Source organism: Aptenodytes forsteri, unplaced genomic scaffold (genome assembly GCF_000699145.1).
Source record: "Aptenodytes forsteri isolate BGI_AS27 unplaced genomic scaffold, ASM69914v1 Scaffold241, whole genome shotgun sequence".
Lineage (NCBI taxonomy): Eukaryota > Metazoa > Chordata > Aves > Sphenisciformes > Spheniscidae > Aptenodytes > Aptenodytes forsteri.
The window spans coordinates 2,597,115-2,623,453 of record NW_008795252.1 but is presented as its reverse complement, the minus strand read 5'-3'; the positions used below and the strand labels follow the sequence as shown (position 1 = coordinate 2,623,453).

The 26,339-nt window shown below is 41.0% G+C and overlaps 1 protein-coding gene across 3 annotated transcripts in view; it reads left to right on the top strand.

The window, feature by feature from the left end:
* MICAL3 (microtubule associated monooxygenase, calponin and LIM domain containing 3) overlaps positions 1 to 26,339 on the top strand; it is a 127,537-nt gene extending 101,198 nt beyond the window's left edge. The window contains exons 35-42 of one of the 3 annotated variants that reach the window (XM_019472000.1): positions 3,725 to 3,775; positions 5,615 to 5,722; positions 6,470 to 6,563; positions 11,048 to 11,098; positions 20,748 to 20,813; positions 23,170 to 23,269; positions 24,278 to 24,351; positions 24,430 to 26,339. In XM_019472000.1, coding sequence (XP_019327545.1) covers positions 3,725 to 3,775; positions 5,615 to 5,722; positions 6,470 to 6,563; positions 11,048 to 11,098; positions 20,748 to 20,813; positions 23,170 to 23,269; positions 24,278 to 24,351; positions 24,430 to 24,614 — 729 coding nt within the window. In that variant the 3' untranslated portion in view covers positions 24,615 to 26,339. The remainder of the gene's footprint in view (positions 1 to 3,724; positions 3,776 to 5,614; positions 5,723 to 6,469; positions 6,564 to 11,047; positions 11,099 to 20,747; positions 20,814 to 23,169; positions 23,270 to 24,277; positions 24,352 to 24,429) is intronic. The other 2 variants (XM_009278968.1, XM_019471999.1) reach the window with 2 other exon arrangements.

Sequence of the window (26,339 nt, the reverse complement as noted above, 5' to 3'; positions counted from 1 at the left end):
CAGATCACAGGCTCAGAGAAGCATATCAGACACCTGGATGATTAATTTTGTTGTTCTTACTATTTCTTCTGTGGAACAGGCTTTCCTGTAAGTTGGCTGACTGTTCTGCCTAAAATAAGTTGGTTTCACTTGGATTCACAATTGCAAGCTACTCCCCACTGTTGTTATATGAAAGGTCTGTTGTCTCACTGTGACGTTACTTTACAACGAATATCACAGTCAGAATAGTGAATTTTGTCCCTGTTGTGAGCATGCCAATGATCTACAGAAAACAGACATTTAGTGTCAGAAGAGTAAATTTCACTGGCTCTAATGTTATTGCAAAAAGATAACAATGAGATAGTTCTCACTTTTTGTAAGGGTCCGATTTTAGGATACTGTTTTACCAGCCTCTTTGATAGATTGAAGTGGTAGAATTCCAAGCAAATTACAGACAGGAATGTACTTTTGCATACATCAAGAACATAGTCAAGACAGATCATCAACTAAGAGGTAAGCTACAGGCTGCAGTTTTGCAACACATGCAGGTTTGCTTATTTTTCCTGGGAGAAGAGAATGTGTACGGTCTGAATTAGTACCTTCTCTTTTTGGAGAAAAGATGAGCCATCAGCCGTTTCTTCCATTTTGACCCTGTTTTCTTTGAGAACTTAGAATCATAGAATCATTTAGGTTGAAAAAGACCTTTAAGATCATAGAGTCTGTTGCTGAGTATTTCCATATGTCTGTGTGTGTAGATAACAACTGTGAAGCTGAAATACATAGTTGTGAGCCCCTATGAAATGCCAGTATATAGGGGTTGGTCTTAGCCTGGTGTTCTCATTCCAGTGTGGTCTGGTATGAACTCTGCTTCTTCTGAGAGAGCTGTTTCTTCTTCCTGACCAACCTTCCCTAGCTAGGGCTATAATGTCATATTGTAAGACATACCAACGGCTTTCTAGCCAAAATAATTTCACTTTAAATGGTGCTTTAAGGAAGTTACTGAGGAGGACAGAGGAGACACCAGTGGGTCTCCATAAAAGCCCAGAGAGAAAAATACATTTAGTTTATTTGCACGTATTTATATGTGGAAAATATATGGTGAGAGCCAAGTGCCAAAGTTAGTTGCTTTTAAACTATTTATTTCAATTTAGGATGGCACTATTAATACAAAAATAAGTGAAAAATGTAAGGAACTGCTCCATCATAGTAATGGGGAAGAGCCCTTCTTTTATTCCTGAGAGCTTCTAAGCTCTGATAGACAGAGTTTGCAAGGTTTGGAGGAATAAGTAGAGATTTCATTGACCCCCCACAGAAGGCTAAGGCTCTTCTGGTACTGAAGAATAAAAAATGTATTCCCCCCTGTCCCTTTGTGGTGGTGCCTGGTTCACATGTTAAAAAAACTCACAAAGAAGAGACCATTTGAGAGAGTAGTGTTACAGACACGGTGGTCTGTGCCTCCTGTCTCAAACCTGTCATCCAGTGTGCACAAATCAGTCTCCAATGGCAGGATCTAGTTGATACTTGGCTCAGATGGCAAAGGTATGGAAGTACTGCAAATTGAAGTGTCATAGGAAACGCTTTCTATGTGTATATATAGTGGAATGAATTAGAATAACTAATGAATTTAAGGCTGGTGGAAGGAGTTGATGAAGTAAGTAGGAATTTTCTATATTTACTTACCTCTTTTTTTAATCTGTCTCCCTAGTTGATCTAGATCTCTTCTAAGAGGAAGATTATTTTGTTTTTATTTTATTCCCTTTTTTCTCTCCCCCTTCCATTCCTCCTTGCATGCCCTCAAGGCGTTTCATGAGAAATTTTTCATTTTCCAAGAGATGCAGAAGAATGAGGTACCTGTGGCTAGCAGAGGACAGATATGCAATACGGGGGGTTCAGGTAAAAGTTACAGAGTTACTGTTCTGCCTTGTAAGCTCCTTCAGGAGGAAGCAGGGCTTCGGTAAGGTCCATGCTTGTTTTCAGACTTCGGTATGCCTTGATGGTCACTTTTTTTTCTGTGCTGAGCTACTTTGATTTAAAATGGCTTTTGCAGAGAAAAAGATCTCATCACTAAGCATTGGAGGGGATAGGTGACAGTGACAGATGCCTGGAATCCTAATACTGAAAATATCTCACCAGCTCTGCCAAGGGTATGGTGGTGGTGTCTCGTTTTCTTCCATTTGCTGTTGCTGAAGTTACATTAAGAATTTTTGCTCAGCATTTGCCTATTTTCTAAACAATAGTTTTGAGAATGAATTTATTTAGAGGAAAGGAATCTGAGAACTCCACTTACCTAGTTTTATTGCATCCTGTCCAAGGATGTAGAACGTACATGCAAACACTGGAATGCCTTGCTGTCAAAAGAAATGTAACTGAATTTTGAGACTGACAAAACTGGGTTTCTACTGATTTGGGGTGGGGGTTATATTTTTTGAGTTACAAACTGCCTGCTACTTATTATGGGTAAGAGTTGACTTCCTGTGTGCCACATAACTTTTATGTGAACCCCTTCTCTAAACTGAAATTCTGCTTGTGCTGCTTTTTTGGTAATTGTAGTGAGCTTGCTTCCCAGACAGCTTGCTCTGTTTAGCCTGTTCTTTGTGATCAGTAGTGAATTAATTCGGTGTTGTTTAATGTAGTGTCTTTCAAGAGAAGCATCTTGTAAAGAATTCCTAATGTAAATGCCCCATGGGTCTCGTGTTTATAGGTGTGTGTCATTGTGTGTGTGTTTGTCGTTGTTCCTGTACAATTGTGGTATTCTTATCAGACGTGCGTTTTACTACCGCAGGTAGCTTGCTTTTTACTGAAGTTTTCATACATGCTGAAGTTGTTCTACGGCTTTTCATTTGTGACTGTTTTTAGTTAATTGAATGTGAAAATGCAAAATGCTGGCTGTTCCCCCAGAATGGCACAATGCCATCTGTACTTCATGACGCAAGGGAAATTTACCTCTCTTATAAACCCCAAGTAGTTTACTTGCCATATTTTCAGGTACAGGGTAACGTAGAATGTCCTTGGATAGAGAAGGTAGTGATTTTTTCCTCCTTGCCTCCTCCTTGCATCCTCCTTGCATCCTCCTTCTCATAATTTTAGCTCCTCAGGCTCTCTGGAGGCTCTCTTTCTAGACAGGGAGATTCCATTACTGTAGGACACATAACCCACTCCAAGCCCATCTGGTGTTTCTCCTGTCACAAAGCAGTGAGGAAGATTTATGATGTTAGTTAAATGCAAATGATAATTTCTATGAAGTAGAGATAATTTAAAACCATGAAATAAACACAACTCCTAGGAGAGGCTGTAAATCAGATTGTAAATGGAGAGTTGTGTGACAGAGTAATATATGGTTGGCTGAGCCAGTTCAGACCAAACGTGCCCCAGCATAAGCCATTATTCCAAATCCTAAGCCAGAATTTTCTATGTGTATTTACGCGTGCTTGCTCAGTGGACTTTAAAACCATAGGTAGATAAAGGCCAAATAATTCCTCTAGAAAAAGCTATTTCCAAATTGACTGTATCTTCAGAGGCTGCCAAAGCTAATTGCCTTCAGGAGAGTGCTAGAAACTTGATTTTGCGGATAGAAGTTCCATTGTGCTTCATCAGTCTGGGTCACGTTCGGCATTTGCACAATTCTGTGTTTCATTTAAAAACAGCTTTGTTTTATTACTGTGCATCTGTTTTCAATGTTGAACTGATTTTGCTTCATTTTGTACGTTTTTTTATTTTTTTTTCCTTTACCATTCCCCCTTTAAAGTCGATTTATGTACCACACGCCTTGGCATTCAAGAGATCATATTCGTCAAAGGTAGTGTCTCCATTCCCGCTAGTTGGCCATTGTTGCATTGCATGTCCCTATATTAACCCATTGAATCCAAAGCTACCCATCACATGTGCACTAACATCACAAACATTGACTGTGCATGCGTGAGATGTTAGCAGACATGGGCAGCAAATTCTTTGTAGAGGTTGTCTACCAAAAATGCATTAAGCTCCAAATTGTCTGTCTAGTTAGAATGCATGCAATTATCAGTGCACAGCAGTGCACCACTGTACAGTGATGTGGATGATCTTTGAGCTTCAGAACAAATTTCAAGGCAATTAAATATGTATGTGTATTCTTTTTTTAATACTTAGAATATGAGTTCAAATGAATTGTCACACTTCAATCAGCATCCTTCAAAATTGTTGAGTTCACCGAAATCTTAGTGAAACTCTGTATCAAGCTAAAATCAAGACAGAAGTTGCATTTCTATTTCCGGAATGTTGCTGCTTTCTGAAATTCTTATTGTCCTGTCTTCACAGTCACAACAGTGTTCCATGGAATAGGAAAGTCACACCCTCTATAACTTTACCTTCTGATTCGGGTATCATTGTGGATTTTGTGTTTTAAAAAAAGAAAGAAAGAGGAAAGTGATAACTTCTTGGAGCTTTAACGATGGTGCTTGCTAACCACCTATCTGAGGGATTTTTTAATAGAGCTGTGATCCTACCTTAAACTCTATTCACTGAGAACAATAAACCAGAGTTAGGCTGACCAATGTGGCAGTACAGTAACTAGATAAAGCAAATTTCAGGGTGGTCTGTCATAACATTTTGTCCTTAAAGTTGACTGTCCATGGAGAAGATCTCTTTCCAGAAGTGGAAGACATCTGTTTACAGCTGTCCCTTAAAGCTTGCATATATGTATGTGGGAAGAGAGTTCTTTTCTTCACTGTAGTTTACTTAATGCAGTTGTGAAGTTTCTTTGGCACTCTAAAAAGTCTATCAGAGGAAGCCCTCCTGGACTACAACACAACCAACTAGTACACCTGATAAGATACTAAACCCCATTCAGTAATGTCAAAAAGACTTACTTATTTTTAAACTAGTTTCACTGAGAGAAAAGAAGAGGAGAAAATACCTTTCTATTTCTATAAACATAGCCTTTCTCCTTTTGGATGGCTTCTGGTGCTGTAATATTCTAGTTTTAGTTTAGATGGTGTTTGCTCTGTTTTACACCAGCCAGTTTTGTGGGGTTGCTCTTGAGGTGGGATTTCCCATCTCGCACCAGAATGTCTTTTTGCCTTCTTGATTCATAGAAAAGTTGCACAAATTTCCACAGGTAGTCATTACCAGATACACCAGTATAACTCCTAACTATGGATGTTCTTGCTCCAGAATAAAATAGGGAGAGGGGAATACCAATACAACTACCCTAGTCTATAATAATTTCTTAGCTTATACTGCTATAATTGTTCATGTAGACATGCTTTTTACCCTCTTTTAAAATGAAATCAAGGTGACCCCTTTATATGGTACTCATTGATTTAACAAAATCCATTTAGCTAAATCTATTGAGAAATAGAATAAAAATTTATTTGGTCTTTGGGGAGAGGTTTCATATAGCCGTGGAAGACAGGGGCGGGACATTATATAAAATCACAGTTTTGCAATTGGCTTACATGCTTCTTCACTCCTGACTTGACCCTGAAATTGTTGCTCACTGCACTGTGAACACCTTTGCCTACGGAAGCTTGACTTTTGACACAGCCATGGCAAAGACAGAACACCTCCCTTCTGAGATTTTGGAAGAGAAAATGGTCTTCCCTCTCCCCATACCTCTGAGCATACAAATAAAATCTGCCCCTGTTTTTCCTTCCTTCAGAGAGCCTACACAGAAGAGGAACTGAATGCCAAGCTGACCCGGCGAGTACAGAAAGCCGCCCGTAGACAAGCCAAGCAAGAGGAGCTAAAGAGGTTACACAGAGCTCAGGTAGTGTCTCACAATCTTCTTGTCATGGCAGGCAGTTAACTCTATGTGAAAGCACCATGATCCTGACATTCCCCTCAGTGTGTCAGAAGAGGATCCAGAGACAGAACTTTCCTCTATTTCTACATGATTGTCCCTGCTCCTACTCCCTCTTTCAAATTCGATATCATGTCACAGACATGGCAAGAATGGCTGAAACCTATCATGGTAGTTTTACAGTGAGAAAAATAATGACCATAACACCTTTCTAGCTGGAGATGAGTGAAACATCATGCACTGAATGGACCAGTGATAGTCAGATAATACCTGATGAAGCTGCACCTATCATTGCTTTGCTAGATTATGCTGCTGGGTGAAGTGTTACCAAATTAACCTTTAATTACCAGACAATCTGTTGGAAAACTGCTGGCATCATCTATAGGTGATGAGATTTGTTTAAAACTCAAGGTGGGGGCTCAGCTGTCTGAATAGCATCACCTTTCACTTCAGCGCTTAGGAAGGTGATTGGAGTTGTAGCAAACAGGTGAGTATCAAGGTGTTTGCAAAATTAAGGGGTAGGATGCAAAGGGGTGGGGAGGATGATGTTGCTGGAGGGACTGTGATGCTAGCTTTTGAAGCAGTGTATTATTGAATACAAATACTTGTTTTTGAAAAGGCCGATTTGACTGGTCACTTAGTGCTGGATGCGTGCTGCAGACAGAGCAGGAGAATTGCTGTTGGTGAGGTTCTGCTCCATTCTTCTCTGAACAGATCATCCAGCGGCAGCTTGAACAAGTGGAAGAGAAGCAGAGGCAACTCGAAGAGAGAGGAGTTGCTGTGGAGAAGGCCCTTCGGGGAGAAGCAGGTATCCATCAGAATTTGGTTTGCTTTTTAATGTTTTCTTATTAAGTGCTTGTGCAGTAGTCCATAGCTGCTTGTATTTTAGAGGCAATTGGACCATTATAGCCTAGAGATAGAGTCCAGTGTGAATCCATTCTCCCTTTTCTACTATCTTTTTGAGGCCTTGTTTTTCCTGTGTTTCTTCTAATTGTGGGACTCCCCCATTGGCAGACACTTAGTTTGCTTGTCTTTGCCTGAGGCTTAGGAGGTGATTCTCCAACTATTAATAATGGCTGTTTGACTGTTTCTGCATATTACTGGATATTACAGCTAGAAAATTGCAGGGATTTCCTAGCTGCAATTCACATGAAGCTGTCACAGTAAGAGAACCCTGTTTGTATGTCAAGGAAGTAATTGTGAAATTGTGTGTGCTTTCTCTATTGTGTTGGATTATCAAGGTAGTGTCCTTACAAGGGACCATCACAGAACATCTTCCTCCCTGCACAGCCCAGCACACTGGCTACTTCTGACAAAGTTGTGCAGAGCAGAAATGCACACGTGTACTGGAAGGTATCAATGTCAAGCTGTTAAAGGAATGTTATGTGTACTTGGAATTAAATTAAATGTTTATCATCTGATCTGGCAAGCATATGAGTGGAGGAGTACTTGGTTCAGATAATGCTGATAGTAGCATAATGATTTGGAAAAAAGAATCCTCAATTGCAAGGAGTCAAATATCCAACAGGCAAATGCAGTGTATGTATACCTGACAGGCCCAGAATTATGTACCTGATTACAAAGGTCAGAGATCAGAAATGGTAATAGTGGAACAGGTGTTTGGAAAATGTTTTGGCTTATTGCTTGGATTGAAGAGTCACCGCTATGCCTGTGAAGATGGAACTTGATTAAGCAGTGAAGGTTCACTAGAGGAAAATTGTTGTGACTTCCCACCAATTACTACTCGGCCAGGATTAGGTATGTTTGATGCTCCATAAGGGTGTGCCAAAGCAGCAGGACTGAGTGGTTACCAAAGCAAATAGATACTGCAAGTGTGGAGAACAATCTTGAGGACTTCAATGGTTTTGCGATCTGACTAGCTTTTTCGTTTGTGGGTTCAAAAAATAGCCTTGTGCAAAAACTCTTTCTTTGCGGTGGTGCCTCCTTCCTTACGCTGTGTATTTCTGTGTAGCTCCACTCTGTTCTCTGGCCTGCCAGTTACTGCACTTACCACCTCTCTTATCTCTAATTGTTCTTTTTCTTCTTTTCATCTGGAAGTCTGTCTTGATTACTCAACTGCTAAATGACTTTCACGTAAGATATGTCAGCACAAGTGGGAAATCTCAGCAGCTGAGAGAACGTTTTTCATGATAGAATGCTCTATCATTGAAGAATGATAGAAGAAAGCCTAAAAAACGTTCAGAGAGGGCAGAATATGACCAAGAGTAAGAATTGCTATTTTATACGGAAGACGGCAGAATTAAATCCTTGTATAACTAACTTCTCACTCCCAGCTCTCCCAAAATGGAAGCATTCTTAGATGAGCCTGTGTATTTGTGAATTTCCTAGCAGAATTACAAAATTGTAAGTCACTCTTTGCAAAATGAATCTCTTTTCTTCAGGAAGTCTCTAGGGTATGCTTTGCTCTTGCAACATGTTTCTATCAACAGATCATACGTTATGGTTACAGAAGCTTAACTTTGTCATAAAGAATTCGCCAGCCTCAACTCTTCCAGTTATTTCAGGGGATTAACAAGAAACACATTCCGGAGGGGCGGGGGGGGACGGACATGTTCTAACCTGTGTTGACTGAAACACAAGATTATAAATTAATTCCATTCTTCACCTCTCTAGCCACTCTTGCATGGACATTTTACATATGTTTGCAATAAAATAACTGAATTTCTTCTTTTTAAAGTCTGTGGAATCACAGCCGTTAATTATTCAGGAGGGCATTATAATTTTCTTGTCATCTGCATTGCCTAAGATACTGACCTAACAGTGACCACTGCATTTTGCAAGTACCATTGTGTAAAGGTGTGGAGTCATGCCCTTATCTCTGATCAGTCCCTCCCCTAATGAAATCATGTAAACAAAAGTTAAAAAAGGGAAGGGCAGTGTATAAACTGGTGGTGTCATCTGAAGAAAAAATCTCTTCCTTTTAATAAGCTTGTACAAGGGGAAGAAATGCGGGAGGGTGGGAGGAATGCCTCCCGTGCACATACTCTGTCCACATAAATAGAGAAGGATTGCAATGCAGGATTGAAGTAACGGCTGTCCCACAGACAGCAACCAGTATTAATTGTTCTAGGAGAACATACTAGGCTCTGTAATGAGTGGGTTATTCAGCTTCCCTCTCTGTAGGGAAAGAACAAATCACTCACTGACTTAGGCATTTAAATACGAAGTTTTAGATAGTAGTAGTTTCCTACTACTAGGTACTTGAAAATCCTGGCAGAAGAAACAGAATTCTGTATTTTGTAATGATTCTTTTCTTTTTCTATTGTAGAAAAAGATAGACAAGACCATCTGAACTACTTCTCTATGTCATTTATCATCTTTTAGACTGTTGCCTGTTAGTAATCTTTTCCCGTCTGTGAAGAATTTCAAATTTTGCTTTTGTTAGAGGTCTTCCATTAACTTAAATTCCTCAGATCTCTGACCTCTGGACCTCCTTCCATTTTTAGAAAAAAGTTTTTCAGTTGGACTGGTAAGAACAAAAACCAGTACTATAGGTAAGAATTTGTTTACTTAGAGTAATTTTGCTTCTATTTTCCATCCATTTTGCATCATCCTTAACATGTTCTTGCCAAGTGACTTACACTGAGAAGACTGTCAATAAATTCTTCACAGCGATGCCCTGCTGTCTTCCTGACGGATTACAGTTAATTTAGAACCTAGCAATGGGTACAGACAGCTCAATATTCTTTCCAGGAATTTGACTCATTATCTGATAGTTGTCAAGTTGGAATATTTATATGATGATACTAGCTATTCAACTAATCAGACTCAGAAACATTTTGGAGGTCATTGTCAACTTTAATTTTGACAAAATAAGTACACCTTCTTGGCTACCTCCTTGTCTTTTCCTTTTTTAAATGGGCTCAGCCTCAGGCAAGGTGCAGTTAGTCTTTTATTCTTTTAAAAGCTGAATGCTCAGTCTAACATTTAGTTTCTGATTCAGAAAATGATCTCGCACCCTATTATTACTTAATTGCCTTCATATGTTCTCTCTGATTATCTTTGATAATCTCAGCCTTTGATAGTCACATTCATAGCAAGAATGAATGATTTGGAACGTAAGCTCTACTTCAGGTGGCAAGTTTGTCATATACAGGTGGTCTAAGCTTTTGTCATGCCTTTTTTTCCTTCCCACCTCTCCCCCTTTCTTTTGCATCATGGTATTTCACTGCAAAGGTAAAGTAGGATAATCTCAATGAAGAATTTCCCCATTTTTCTGCGGTGTCCCAAGAGAGACCTTGAATGGGATTGCTATTAATGTAACAGTACTTTGTATTATAGTGCATTCGCCTGTTTGGACATGCTTATGACTTTGACTTCCCGTGTGGATTTTTCATTTTTTCAATTATTAACTTAAAAATATGTCAAATCAGAAATTTCTGGAACCTTTTTTTTTCCTCCCTTATCCTCCTTTAGCATAAACTTTGATAGTCATTTTTAAGGACTGAGAAAATGTCTCCTACTGTCAGATCAATACTGAAAAATTTAAGAGCCACCTCTTTACATCAAGTGAATCATATGCAGTGAGAAATAGTGCTCTCAGTACTCCCATCTGTCTCTTCCCCAAAGAAATGTTACACAGTGCTAGACTCATGGTGTACCTGTCTCTAGCAGCTGTGGACGTACACATCTCTGTTCCATACACTTCTGTGCAGGTTCTTCTCTGGCATAGATACTGCATTAGCAGAAACACACGTACCCATCTTTCCACACTTAGGTGTTTGCCATTCGTGTCAGTGCTCAGTCAGTGCCTTCCACACGTGTGCCGTACTTGGTCACCTCCAAGAAATCAACCCTTACACTTTTCCTGCAGCTGACCTAAGAAATGACGCTGTTTCCTTCTGACATATTGCTCAGCATGAAAGCAACAAGATTAGTTCTGCTTTTCTCAGCAAGAACAGGAAAGACATCAGTGTCCGGTACTGGTGCAGACTGAAATAGGTGAAGTGTGTCTGTGTAGACGACTTGATTTTTTCCCCTTGGAAATCCTTGCCTGCCTGCTGGGAGTTTTCTCCTCATCTTCCCAATATATATATTTGTGATATATTTGTGTGTGTGTGTACATATATGTATATATACAGAGAAAGGGAGACATATAATTCTTTTTTTTTTATATATATATATATGTGCCCATGTGTATAGCTGCATATTTCCTGTTTGCCTTTTTTTGTTTCTGTCTGTATGTCTTTTTCTCATATATTGCTTTGATTGTGTGGGGCTAGGGTGGGTATCTGATTCAATAACTCTGTCTTCACCAATTCCTTGTTGTAGACTATTGGGGAGAGTCTTATTACAGTGACCTCATCGACTTGCATCTGGGTGGTATGTATAGCTGAACCTCCTGCTGACACTAACCCTGCTGACACTCCTCCCCACTCCTCCCTTCACCTAATTCTCCCATCCTTGGCTCACAAACAAGAAGAAACAGCCCTTGCACGTGACTGGCTATAGCAGAACCCCTTTTCCAGCTCAGGAAGAGGAGATCCTGGCATGCTCCACAAACCATGTGTAAGGCTCCCTCTTCTATTTTCCACAGTGCTGATTATTTCAAAATTTACTTACTGTTTTCACTCCAGCCACTTTCCCTGCTAGCAGTGGAAGGCCGTTCTGGTTTTTTTTTGCTTGTCCTTTGCAAAGTCCAACTCTTACCACTGAAATCCTCTCTAGGAAAATATTTTACTGGGAAGGGAACAGCAGAACTGACCTGCTCCCAAAAGCTAACAGCACTGTAAAGGATTAGTCATGCCATTGCCTCCCTCTTCCCCTTCTGGGGCTCGTTTACTTCTTCCAAAAAAGCCAGAGTGTGTTGATGATCTAACAAAAACAAAATGCTCCCTCAAGGGACTTTGGAAACACTTGTAGATGACAGATACTTCTTCTTTCTTGTTTTGTCTTACTGTAAGGTTAGGAGAGAATCTACTGTTAAGAGTTCCAGTCATTTTTGCTGGAATCTGCTCTAGCTGCTGTTAGAGTTTCCAGTCAGCCCAGTTTGCATCATTACACAGCTAATAAGCTTCTTGCTATGTTATTTTTTTTTAATATCCCATTTAGTGCTAAACACATGTTACAGTGTTTAGCTCGTGTTTTTCACTTAGCGATTATAATCTGGTCATCACTCTGCACCATGGTTCTGCATTTCTCTAATTAATGTTACTTCCTGAATCCCTTAGTAGGTGGATAACTTTTGGGTTGCCAACGGCATTTGTTTATCATTTGCCTATCTTGAAAATTAAAATTCCCTTTGCTAGTTTAATCACCCTAAATCTATTCTTATAAAATGAACGCATCTGTCAGCGGATCCAAGAGAAAGCAAACTCTGCTCGGTTGCCTTGTCATCTGAGGGTCTCATTTCATTTGTCTTTCAGAGTATAAAGTTGCTTGATCTAAGCTGTGTTTTTGCTGAGGGAGTGCATTATAGTCCAGCTCCGCAGAGTTGGAAGATCCACATGCTCTAGGCCTGATCCGAGACACATCACTAGAAGTCTTCCCCGATTTCATTGTGTTCTGCATTTGAGCCTTCAAATGTAATCTTGCCCAGGCTTTTAGCTGTCATTTCTCCTCCTCCAGGGGGAGGCTGTCCCACATAGTATCTCTCTGTAGCTGTCTGTTGGGAATGACTCCAAATTGTCCTGGCACAATAGGCTTTTATTGAAGAACATCCACCTGAGTTAAGAGTATCCACCTAAGTTCAAGTTTCAAAATGGAAGACTTTTCTCCTTAGTAGACCTAATTTGTTGCCCAGTTCCCCTGTGCTAATTTTGATGTGATAGTCCTCCGCTAGCCCTGTGCTTCATTCACTGTTCAGTCCCTCTGGCATTCTTTCCTGGGGTATCTTCTGCAGAGAGACTTTGGAACCCTCTTTCTAGTTATGCCCATCAGGGCTGGCACATACCCTTATGAGCGTAGAGTAGGAGCTCTAAAAGGGTTGATGCTGAATTACACTTAACAGACCCTTATCCCTATTTAATTGCTATTTCCACTATACCTCTCCCTCCTCCTGCTTCTCCTAATGCCTCTTTAGAAACAGCGATCCCATCAAAATCACTAATAGTGGCTTTAAGAAAAACAAAATAATCTTTGCTTAAAGGGACACTGTTGCTTAAAAAATTATTGCGTTGCAGAAAATCTTAATTGAAAATTGAATTTACTGTTTATCTTTTTTGTGTGTTTGCTTTTTCCATTTCTCTGAGGTCAGACAGTCACCCCAGAGTGGTCATTTTTGATCTTCTACAACAGGCTGGTTTTATTCATATGGTGACTCAGTCACTTGGGCTTCCAACAGTCAGAGACAGTGTTCATGTTTTTTAAAAATGGTTGATGTATTTTAAAACTATATCAAGTTTCTGCTCATCTCAAAAATACCATTTTTGAAACAAACTTTAAAAAACTGTATTGGGCAGTATCCCTTTAAGTGCAATGAGCCAGTATAGCCTGCTGGAGTATGTGGCTTTATGGTATTGTTTTGTTGCCTCTGTAATTTGCTTTATATTTGCTTTTGGAGCTGCCAGAACACTTCGGCCAGAAGGGATACATTGCTCTGATGATACTTTTCACTATTCGGTGGCAGATTTAAAGCTCAGCTCCAAAATTAACATGTCTGTGCAGGATGCTGCATCTGGGTGGTGTGCCATTAAAATCCCTGAAGCGCCGTGTGGCTGCGTGGTCCTGCTGAGTGCTATAAGCAGCTAGGAGGCTGTGTCTCTGAGGCATAGGCATGACTCTAGAGTCATGCTGTCAGTAGAATGATAAGCAAAATTGCAAAATATTTTGAAAAGCTATCTGTAAATTGGTAATGATTTTTGAATGATTAGGGCATTAATTTATTCTGGATTTTCTTTACACTAATGAGAGTTGCATTTCATTTAGTTGTTACAGATTGCGCAACAACTTCTGCAAGGGAGTGGTAACTTCTGACATCCTTGGTCAGGTTCCAGTTTGCAGTATTACAGATTGCTATCTTAACTACCCCTGTTGCTCTGCTCAGATGCCATAATCCTCTCTTCCTGTTCTAAAATGTCATGTACCGTTGCTGTAAAGCAGATGTTTCATTTCAAGCTACAGATGGTCACATCTCAATTCTGAGTAATTATTCCTATGTGTATATCGTGTATGTGGTTATGTTAAAAGAACATTACAAAGGTTGCAAGGTCAACTGAAATTAAGAGTTTGTATTATGTTGATATATCAACAGATTTATAACCTTTAGATCCACCACAGACAACTCTGCCTCATGCCCTTATGGAATAACTGATAGCAACGCTAGGTTGTCATCCTCTGTGTAGATCCTCATGGAGAGGAAATGGGACACGGTCAGTGGATTTCACAGATGTTTGCTGGCAGCTGTGGAATGGTGAGACTTGAAAACATGGATTCTGAGCCAGACGCTGGAAGGATATAGTGCTCTGGTGGATACACACTCTTTGTCCATTTTATTCCCTCTTTCCAGACAGTCCTTGTCCTACTCCTGTCTTTTTCCATCCAAAGCTCCTTATCCCACTTCCGTTTTCATTCTCAGTCCCAGTTTCTGCTTCTCAGGCATTTAATTTTAATCCTACCTTCTTGACAAAGAAATCATAGTATTCTACCCTTCAGACCTCCTGTTCCTCCCCACTAGCTGTTCCTAGTCTTTCATTCCTGCTCTGGTCTTCCACTGACTCAGTCCCCACAGTCTTAATCCCTGCCTCTGGCCTTCTCCCAAAATTTTTGGGCTCTGCTCCCTCTTCTACCCAGCATCATTTGTCTGGAAAATTGTAGGTCATCTCTTCTCCACAAATCTACCTTCTCCTTTCTCCCCTTACCCCTTTTCCCTTCTCCTCTCTGTCTCTTCTCCTTTAGTAGTTTGCATTCTTAGTCTCCTTGCTTAATTAGTCCCAGTCTCAGTTCCTCCTTACCCACCAGTTCCTTGTCCCAGTTTGCTCCTTGTCTGCCTGTGGAAAGTACCTCCATTGTTCCCTCTGCATTCAAATGAGCGGCTTCCTTTTCCTTGCACCCAGCAGGGAATCACTGAGGAAACAGCCCCATGCTCCCATCTTGCTTTGCTCTTGGCTGGAGTATGCCGAGACAGGCAAGAAGGATGTAAGGAAGAGAGCTGGTATGTTTGATAGTGCTGATTTCAGACATACGTTCTCCCTTCTTGACAAGAGCCTTAGAAACATCAGGTAAACAGGGGAGGAAAAAAAGTGCGATGGTGTTCTGTTTTTTTTCTTTTAATTCTTTGTACTTTGTTTAAAGCATACTCTACAACAACTTCACTTTTTAGTAGCTTATTTAAAATACTTGAGCTGACGATATCCTTTAAAGTCCTGCAGATCTAACTCTGCAGGGCTGGAGTCTGATATACTCAAGTGGGAACAGTCCTATTTCTTGTGATTGGCAAACACAGCTCTCCTGGAAGAGGAGTGGAGTTGTAAGATAAACATTGTTTTCGCAGTCTGCAGCTGCTTTTGACACTGAAGTGAATTGGTAACATATTTTCTTTGCTGTAAATTTGGAGCAGGAAAGAGCACTTGATGAGCAGGACTTGATAAGTATAATTACTTGTTAGGTACTGGAAGCAAGCAATTACTATTTACCTGCTTCTTTCTGCAAACCTCTCACAACTGCACGCAGACACTAACAGTCTGGGGAGGCATGGCCAGTGCAGGACTCTGCTAATTCTGACTGCATTTTGAAGTGCCTTGAGGTCTAGTAGAAGCAGAAGACTTCTGTGCAGTCGTTTGTGTGTGTATTCTGCACCAACTATTGCTTTCCCTAGTTTTCTTTCCCCTCCTCGCCTTTTATTTTTTCTCTCTTCCGCTGGATAAATAAAGGTGTGGTTCAGTTTGCATGACAATTCAGTGGTCTATTGAGTTTTCCCCAGGTTTCTTCTAGTGATGGTACTTTAGAGAATATTGGTTTTTACACAGTTTTAGTAAACTTAAGTCGACCCACTGAGTTGATATGCTTATGGGATAGTTGTCAGAATCCTTCTCAACTTCGTAATACCAGCAGTTGTGTGGATGCTATTCTCCAAGACGTGGCTTTCTGTTTTCTTGCTGTTTTACAACACTGCTGTTGAACAACTTCACCAAATAGTAAAGTTGGAATGCTTTATTTTTCAGTACTTAGGTTTCTGACCATAACTGATTTTTAAAAGGTGGGAAAGAGGATATTTCCTGTGATCAGTGCACAGTTTGTCTTACTGATCTCTTTTGGACTGATCCTTATTTTAAGCACTGAGTTAAAATCAGAGTTCTTAGTCTGCCTGCTAAATGAGTGATGGAATTTGTTAGTGGAATAAGAATTTCTAAAGGGTCGTGCTCTTAGCTTGTGAGGTCAAGTGCCAGCATAATGGTTCAGGAGAACTGAGATTAGCCTCAGAGCTGGATTTCTTGCCCGGTGTTGCTGATTTCCAAACTGCCCTGGTTAGTCAGCAATATAGAAATCAAAGCCTTTGGATGCAAAGCTTACAAAGGATGTGACCCCATTTGGTCTGTGATATATCTGTTCAAGTCATTTTGATTTGCAGTGGCTTACCGCTTCTCAGAAATCACAGCTCTCATACCACAGGACATAGGCAAATAGTGAAGGGGATCAATATGAGCTGTAGCTTAGGCATAATGGTGTCTGCCACCCCAAATTTTCTGCTGTGCTTTCTTCATCCTGATCAATCATTTTTACTGCTGTGCTTCAGATTATGAAGAAGTGTTACGTAGCTACAGCGGGAAAGGACAAAACCAGTCTGAAGTATTGCTCTTTAAACAATAGGTGAATGAAAAGTAGAAAAGACAACAGCAGTCCAATGTAGTTTGTGTAACAAAGAACAATGTACAGTGAAAAGGAAGGTATATTTTCATGGTGGCTATACAACTTCTGTTCCTTGTTTCGAAGAGGCTTTGGAGCTATGGTGTTTATTCTTGGCCTGGCTCTTGGTTTCCATCACTGTAGCAAAGACTGCAATCCCTTAAGGGTGCTATGACAAACAAGGTCTTTCTTTTCATGGCTGCATGAAAGATTTCCCAGGAAGATCTGGGAAAGGCATTTCTTCACAGAGGCAAGATAATTCCAGTTACTTTATTGATGGGATGTGGCTAGTCTGCAAGGCAGAGCTTCTACCTCTCCAGGATGTTCAGTGTGCTCGGGTGCTGGGGCACGCTCCTTTCCTCAGCAAGCTGCAGCTCCCGGCTCTGTACCCATCACCCCATGTGCCCTTCTGAATGCCTCTGCTTGCCAGCAGCTTGGGCTGCTGATCTTGCTTTGAAGGCTTTACACGCATTCAGAAAAGTTGGCTTGTGGCATTGAAAAGGAACAACTTGTGATTAACACTATCTGTTGGTGGTTTTGTCTCTCTAGGGAAAAAAAGTGATAATTTTCTGGCCAGAAGCTATAGTCACACCTCAGACTCTTGCTGACAGCACAGAGGGAACCTAAGAAGTGATTGGTCACAGAAATGGTTCTTCTCTTACCCTTCAGCTCCTTCTGAGCAAACCGCTTCAGCGGGGCAGTGGGTAGCTTGTATTGTTGCTGCCAGCAGCACTCTTCCCGTGCTGTGGATGAAGGACCTGTGTCGCCAGACCTGGCCTGGGTTTTTTGGTGATGGACGAGACTTAAACAGAAAGGGGATTGTTTGGGTTTTTTTTAATTTGCTTATCAAAAGAGTTTTTCCCATCTGGCCCTGACTCCATGGCCAGGAAAATTGTCTTGCAGTGATGATCATGTTTTTAATTTAATGAGCCCATGAGGTGGTGATGTCTCTTCTCTAAACAATAATATAATAATAATACTATATACTGTAGGATTAGTGATGGCTTTGGGAGAAATAAGACATGTAAGGATTTTCATTATGTAATCGGACAAGTGATAAAGGCAAGGGAGATGAGACAGTTTTTAACACTATATTGTGAAACAGGGTATTGCATAGTTCTCCTTTTAATAGTACTGGACGAGTTCAGCCTTTTCCCAGGATTGTCTTTAAACATAAATATACGCAGTGAGAGCTCTTGCTGTGAAGTTGTATTTTTTTTTTTTAAATTAACCTTGACAGGAATGTGAATGATCTGATGATACATTCACTGTCGAAACTTACCAGCTGGCTGAGGGAAAGCTTTTTCCATTTATCAAATGATCTTTTTTTCCCCTGGTTCTCTGTTTCTGCAAAACAGTTAAGAGGCCTTTTCTTGAAAGAGTTCATCTGAAGGGATAGTGAAATGTGTGACATGGAATACACTTAAAGATTGGTTACTGTGAAAAATGTGAAAAATCTTTCTCCATTTCAGTAAATATGATAAAATAGTTTTCCTCTTAAAATTAGAAAGTTCCTATTTCAGTCTGCTTATAGCATCTGTACCACATGTATCGATACTCTTTATTAGCAAGGGTGGGGAGGCAGTTTTCATGACTATCACCTTAGAGAAGTTTTTAAAAATGTATTTAGAATTCTACTGCATGATATGTATTTTAGAGCATGATAATTGGTGTAGTTTTCACAGCTTTAGAGAACTATAAGAGGTAAGTTTTCAGGTTGCACTTTACACTGTCCTCACTGTTTAGGACCTCCAGTACATAAGGAACACTTTTTAAAGCCTTGCTAATCATCCTGGGCTGGACGGAAGTGGTTTCCAAAGCAATTGGAACGATCGTATAACCTGTATTCACTGATGCAACTATAATTTACATCTGGAGTAATTGGAAAGGATCTTAATAGTACAGGTTATGTTCACTATCTTACTGAAAAGCAATGTTGACATTTCCAGTAGCAGGACTATCATAGATACCATGGACTTTGTAACTTGATTCAAGGACATGTTTTCCTTAGACAAGAGTGGGAGGATAATATTTCTGTTAAAAAATAGCACAACTAAGAGCAAAGGAAGAAAACACAGTTGCAGGGAGCGTGTTCTGTATTACAGCCTTCTGTTATGTAAAACCTGTGGCTTTTTACTGGAGACCAAAGATGGTATCTTCTCCTAGGATCAGACCATTTGCTCACTGATGACAGAAGTTAGTAGTTTGTGGCCATGTCACAATGATATGAACGGCATTTTCACATACCAGGTATTTCTTTTCGGATCAAATATGGCAAATTGGGAATTCCTCACCAAGTCTGTACGTCCATGGTTTGAAATATATGAATATAGCTGCCTTTGAGTTATCAACATCCCATACACACGCACACACAAGTCTGAATGAAATCTCAAACCCTGAAAAATCGAAGTGGATTTTTCTATATGGTTAAATGTCTGTCTCCTGATCCCCCCCCAGCACCAAGTTAGAGTATTAAAGCATATATAGAAGAATTCATGCTGAATAAGATAGGTTGTGAAATAAAAATTATAATAGGTATCATGCACTAAATGCTCTATTTTGTGTGGAAGCTTATTCTTCACAGTGCCTTTTCAGTTTGGGTTTTTTCCTGTTTGTTTTTGCTTTTTGTAACCTAATCTGTGAAATGGTAATCGTAGGGGAAAAAAAGCCCAATTATTTTTTAATTTAAATGGAGAAGTTGGAAAACTCTGAACAACTAGAATTAAGGTTCTGGTACTGTCAATTACTGTTGGTACGACGCTTTATTTGTAACTGTCATATGGCCAACTGTGGCACCTCTCCTAATGTTGCCCCTTCCTGCTCCCAGTACAGAGGTTTCTTCCTGTCTGAGAAAGCCGCGCTGCTCAGTCACAGGCTTTGAAGCCGATGTGCTCTCCTCCTCGCTCCAGTGTGTCCTCCATGTGCTGATCTAGTTCTGTGATGGTCCCTTCTAAAGCCTTCCCAGTTTGCTGGTAGTCTGGTTCTGTAAAGCTGTCTCCAAACCACGTATATCAAGCTCTGCTGACTTCTCCAAAATAAGTGTTATTCTTACCATATTATTGTTGTGGAGTTTATGCCTTTTCCCAACACAGAAATGCCTCCTCTTTATAAATGCGGTTGTGCATTGAGAGCAGTAAGTGTTCCATTCTGCTAGCTCTGATGTTTCAGACTCATCACCTTCCTGGTGCATATGGTCTCCTGTAACTATTAGTGATGTTGGTTGTACAGCTGAGGAACAAATTCTCAGTGTTAAAACAGCTGAACCATTTTAGAGATGCGAAATATTTGTCCTTTACTGGGTGACAGAAAAGATGAAAAAGATTCAGTAAGTCACTGATACTAACAGGACTTGTAAGCTTTAAAATGCTTTGTGAAATAAGAATGTCAAGGGAGACCTTTAAATTTACCGTTTTAACTCTGCAAAGTCCTCAGTTGGTCATTGCCCCCGCAGACCCTGATGTGAATCACTTTTTTTATCCATGTAAAAGCCTTTTCCCCTCTAAGCACAACAGTCCAGTTGAGTACATGTGTACTCACCATACTTGACACAGCAGATCCTGGCAGGCTGGTTCCACGTTAATTAGATTCTCCCTGTGATGTTCCCTGTCTGAAGAAACTATTTTCCATTAAAAAGGACACTCTTACCATCAGGGGATTCTGCCATGGTGATAAGAGCATGGTCCTGATAAAGCTTTAAGGTAGGGTGGCTGCTTACAGCTGGTGTCTTATGCATGCAGGCGAGACTTTCTGTAATCCTCCTTGAAATTTGACATTTATCAGCAGGAGTTAAATATTCATCTCTGCTCATCCTGACATCTTGTTCACAAACCGTTCGGTTAAAGACCACGCAATTGAAAAATGTACGTTAGGAAAAAGTACGGTAACAATAACCTCCTGCCTGGTATTTGTACAGCTCAGTAAGAGTTCACCAGTACCTCAGTCTACCTATTACCTGTTATCTGTGCTTATTAGGGACATTATTCATCTGTAGGCTGTATCCCTTGTTTCTGCTTCTCCATTTCTTGTATTTTTTTCTTTTCTTTTCTTCTTGTGTTTCCTTTCTTTCTCACTCTTATGCTTTTTGTCCTTTGCTTGTCTTTTATTTCACCCCTTTCCTCCTCTTCCGTTCCACTTCCAACTTCCTCTTCCTCTCCTGCCTCTTCCTCTTCCTCGTTTGGTCCTATTGAAGTTGAGCCCAATGCCGGGACACCACGTCGTAGACCTCTCTCCTTCTGCCCTTGCTGTGCCCATGAAGGTAATGTAACCTCACACACTCCCCGTTCTCCTTGACCACAGCTGGGTTGTCATAGCAGCACTAGTCAGCTAGTGACCACAAGGCCCCCATCCCCGTCCCCAGCCCTCTTCTTGCTGTGTCCCCAAACCAGCCTTCTCAGTAGCAACCTGGTAACCAGCTTCTCTGAGCCTGTGGCAAGTTATTAAAGGTACAGTATCCCTTTTGCTAGTGCCAGCTGTGCTAGGGAGGGCGTAGCGACTGGGAGGGACATTGGGCAGCAGCGGTGGGAGCAGTAATGTCACACTTGAAAGTTTCTGTTTTCATTTGGTGGCTTCAATTTCTCTATACCTCCTGAAAGATGTTTGGAAGGTGGGGTAAGGGAAGAAAATCTCCTTCCTTAAATGGCCTTTTAATTAGTAGATATGGATTAAAGGAATACTGTGTCTTTATAAGGACTGGTTTACAGAAACATCCTTGAACTTTAAAAACCAACAAACCTTAAGCTAGACCAGTTTTCCCTCATCTGTCTTGCCGAGTGCATTCTTTAACTGTCCCAAATGGAGTTTGCCATAGAGTTTCCATTGCCAAGGCATGGGGGAAGGGGTTGTTTATGTGTGCTCATGGTGTAATTTTGCTAACCACTTACTCTGCTTTCTGTGGTGCTCCCTCACATCAGTTGTCAGTGCTCCCTCTCCAATCCTCCCATTATTCCTCTGCTCATTGGCTGTTTAAAAATACTTATGTATTTCATAGGTCAGTAGCGTTGTGGTTTTGGCTTTTTCTTAGGCGTTTGTTTTCTATACATCCTGGCATCGGAAAGGATGGGGAGACTTCCCAGTGCTTTCATGGCGCCACAGCACTGGACATCTGCATGTACAGTCTCCCTCTCCTGTTGCCACACGGGCATATTGTGCAGAGATGCTCAGAAAGGAATGCTTGGAACTGAGCAACACACTGGTATAAAGTCTACAGAGCCGGAGGCTCTTAGGGTGGTACAACCAGGTCTGGTATTCCCCAAGGGTCTGCTGTTACCATTTTTCAAAGGCAGGTGTTGTCAGCCTAAGCTGCAGTTTAATAGGAGTTGTAGGCTCTCCTTTGTTTAGCTCCAGTGCAGCACTTCTCTGAGATCCTAAGGATGGAGGCAGGGCACAGGTCTGATTTAACTAGGCATTAATTTGGTATTCGTGAAGTGTTTCCCAGAGTTTGAATAGTAAGCTTGCTGCTTGATTATTTTTAGCATCAAAATGACTGTGAGAGTTTTTGCTCTTGATGTAGATAGTACATATCCATAACAACAAACATAGACGGGGATGTTAGTTACTTTAGGATGCCTAGATTACATGCAGTGCAAGCTGATAGGATGCAGCAACCCGAGAATACTGTTGAGCTTGATTTGAGGCCTTGCTCTTGCCTCTATTTCCATGCAGGCAGGCACACTGCTAGTGTCTTTGATGGTGTCTGATATAAGTCACAGCATTCATCTGCAGGTAGTTCAGTGTGGAATCAGGGGCCCCGATCAGGAGACTGCTAGGAGGAGCTTCCCTGGTAAGCTCTTGCATATGATAAATATCAACAGAAGGCTTTGGGAACAGCATTCTGCAATTTATTCCACATAACTCCTGACAGATATGAGATTCATCAGTGGACTACTGAGTAAGTTTAGGAGTTGGTTTTAAAATAAATGAAATGCCAACTAAGAGTTCCGTACGAGGTGGCCAAGGCCCAAGGTATTTTTATTCTGCTTTGATATTAGCAAATGTGTCTGGGGATTCTTTTTCTTTCCAGCGCTGATGTGCGATACAGTAGAAGTAGTTTCTGTGTTCACTGTTCAGAGGGGGTCTTCAAGATGGATAGATACATGTGGCTGGGAGGAGCAGTCAGAAAAGATTTCTTTAGCTATTGAAAAAAGAAAAGACAAGATGTTACTTTTGGCCAGTAAAAGAAAAGATTGAGGACATGCAATTGAAGAAAATAAAGGTAAAACACACGGAGTGGCAATTGAGTCTGTTTCTGATGAGCATACACTTAAGTAGCTGGCATAAGGATCTATAGAGCTCTTCTAATGAAAGGAGAAGTGAAATACTTACAGAAATCTGGGCTTTCTGCATTAAGAGTGAGGAAGAAACAAGCAATCACAAGAAAATGAGAAAGAAAAGAAAAAAAAAAATCAGGCTCCAAAGAGAAGAGAATCTTTTTGGAGGTGACTTCCACTCTTCTGTGTGCTCTAGGCAAACTGAATGGACCCGGCTTGGGAGTGCTCTGGCAGCATCTTGCTCGGCTTTCTTTGCACATTTTGCCCCATTGTTGTTTTTGCAGTTTGGGCTTGTAAGTATTGCAGGGCATTACCTGAAAACTTACCAGGTTTCTTTTTTGGCAGGCATGGGTAAGAAGGATGACCCCAAGCTGATGCAGGAGTGGTTCAAGCTGGTGCAGGAGAAGAATGCCTTGGTTCGCTACGAGTCCGAACTGATGATATTGTGAGTGAATGTGCAAAGCTTCAAAAGGGGGATTATGTTACAAATAGTATTGGACGATCTGTCAGTATTGTCTTCCCTATAATGCCGGGGGTCAGCAGTCTCTTAGGCTGATTCTTGGCTGAGCTATGAACCCAAATATGTTTCAGAAGAGTGGTAGAAGAAGGAATAATAGCAATAAGGAATGAAAGTTCTTACTATTTGTGCCTGTGCAGAAGTACAGATGCGTGTTTAAAGCTCTGAGCCCTTCCCAAGCTGTTCTTGGATAAAACACATCTCGTTCACGCAAGTGTTTTTGAGCTATGCAGAAATAATGTGTGACTTCTCCTGGTTTTGGTAGAGTCCACTTTTAAGCGTAGCCAAAAGTGTTTAATTCAGTCACCTTTGCCATGTGGCCCTCTGCCTGTAGTGGGACCCCAGTGCCTCTCATTTGGGCTCAGATGATAAGGCTTTTTTTCTGTTAATGAAATTGGGAGCTTTCTCAGTCCTCATGCTGCAAATTCACTGAAATTCATTTCTGAGTATGTCAGCTGACCCAGGCAGTGTGGAAGCTGATCGTCTTAGTGCCTGTGTCAGAAAAGCGCCAAGGTGTTGTCTGCATTGGAATCTGAAAAGGCAATGGCCTGACATGTCCGTAGTTGATAAGTGACTTTGTCTTTAGAGCAGGAAGTGGCAGGAGATACATAGAGGTAAAGTATAATTTTGCAGTCATTGCAGATTTGTTTATTCCTTCACACCGTTTTAGATTTAATCCCACCCATAATCTGCTCAACTTCCTGTATTGCACTTCCTAGCTTGAAGGTAAAGAACCTGAGATGCTGAAAAAAGTACATTTAAATCTTAAAAAAATATAGTTACATATTTTAGGTGTTTTAAGAGTTGTTCCAAAACAGATTGGTAAAATGCATAGCAGGTATCTAGAGGGGGAGCAGAAATTGAGAATGGATATGAAGCAATGTATGGAGTATTTTAATATACCCATAACTTGGATTCCTGATGCTTCCCTTTCAGCGCTCGGGAGCTAGAACTGGAAGACAGGCAGAGTCGATTACAGCAGGAACTCCGGGAGAGGATGGCAGTAGAAGGTGAGAGCAAAAGGGAATATTTTATAGTTTGTATATTTCTAGCCTTGTGTATGCTGATAGTTTTTGATATCTCTGTAGATCATCTGAAGACAGATGAGGAGCTCTCAGAGGAGAAGAGGATCCTGAACGAGATGCTAGAAGTAGTGGAGCAGAGAGATTCTCTTGTGGCTCTCCTTGAGGAGCAACGGCTTCGAGAAAAAGAAGAAGACAAGGACCTGGAGGCAGTCATGCTTTCCAAAGGTTTTAGCTTGAACTGGTCCTGAGCTTAACACATTTACCTCTGCTGGTCTGTGTTGTCCAGTTGGCCTACCCTGAGTTCGCCAGAATTACATGGATAGGAAGATGTTGAAGGGGAAACCTCCGAAGGGTCCAACAGCATGCAGGGATTTGGTTTGAAGCACTCAGAAGCCTTTTGATAAGTGCGTTGGTTCCAGAAGCTTAAGTTTTACATGTCTGCAAGCCAAGTTGAAGATAATGAGTTGAGACTGTGGAGTCTCCTTGAGGTCCTACACAATGGACTGTATTTTGTGTGTGTGGTAGGAGGGAGAGGAATAATCCATGTGTGGGGAAGGAGGTTAAGGGAAGAAGTACCCTTAACTAAACTGGATTTATGGCAGTCCATTCCTTTCCTGTTTTTACTACACCAGTTCTAATAAAAGGGAGGGAAGTGGCAACCCTCTCTGGAAAACCACAGCAGCCTGTAGCAGCCTGTATGGTGGAGTCAGCTGTCCGAGAGAGCTCCAGAAGCCCAGGGCAACACTTTCTTCGCTTTAGTCTTCCTCCCCACCAAAGAAACCTGCAGTTGATCATTATGCATGGATATGAAGAAATATGAGACAGAGAAGATATTACTAGTATGTGTGATGGAACACTCTGCCTCCTGGTTTTTGAGAGAGATGTGGGCATCAGAGGACTCTCTCCCTATCATAGCCTCCTAAATCTTCTCGTGGGGAAAAAAGGGGAGAAGAAAAGAGAGGGAAGATGCCCTTCTGCTTTGCTATACACTGGAGAGACAGCTACTGTTGGCCTTAGTGTTCGTGGCCACAGCTCAGAGGCTGGTGGGATTCTTTGTTCTGGTTTTGTTGTGACTGTTTTGACACTGGAAAATACTGACTGTGGGACAGTGGTAAGTGTGTGCTGGGGCAGGGGTGTTACCAGGCGGCATTCCCTGGCTGTTAAGCCCCTAAAAGGGAGAAGCCCTTAAGTGACCGAACCACCATTACGACTTTTCAGTGTTTTTTTTTTTTTCCTCTGTATTTTGTTTTTGCACATTGGAAACGAAGCTTAAGACCTGCCTGGGCCCTCAGTCACTTTGACCCTTTTATGTCAATTAACTTATTTTTTTAATACTTGAAAGAAGATTCTTTTTTGTATCTTTTAGGAAAAAAATGGACGAGTGATGGGTGTGTGTACCTGCTGCATCCTACAACTTCCACTTCTAAATTACTGGACGTTGTTACCTGTGGCTATTTATTAGTGTTCTTATTAATAATTTGATTGTTACACATATATGATTGTGGAGGGAGTGTTTTAACTCTGTTAGAGAAAGACACTACTGTGGATTGGTCCCTGCTTCACAGCAAGGGCAGCCTTTATAGACCCATGGATGCATCCTGCCCTAGAAGTTTTCCTTCATGACAAAATCCTGCGCACTCATGGAGTTGTAAGAATCTATTTGTGTTCCTAGCATACTTTTCTTCTGCATCCCAGATTCCCTCTGTTGGACTAATAAACCTATAATTTATTTAAATTTTACATTTTCATAACAAGAAAGCCAAAACTGTGAGGCAGAAATATCCCATATGTCCCTCTCTCACTGAAAGAGGGGACCCTCACACTCCTGAGATACAGCTAGAGGGACTTCCATGAAAACAAAAATAGCACATTTCCTGCTGCATCTGTTGGAAGAAGCTCCTTTTGGCTCAGCTAGTGAAGCTGCTGCTTTTCAGCCAAGAGGGTACTCGTTGTAGTCATCTGTTAAGCAATGA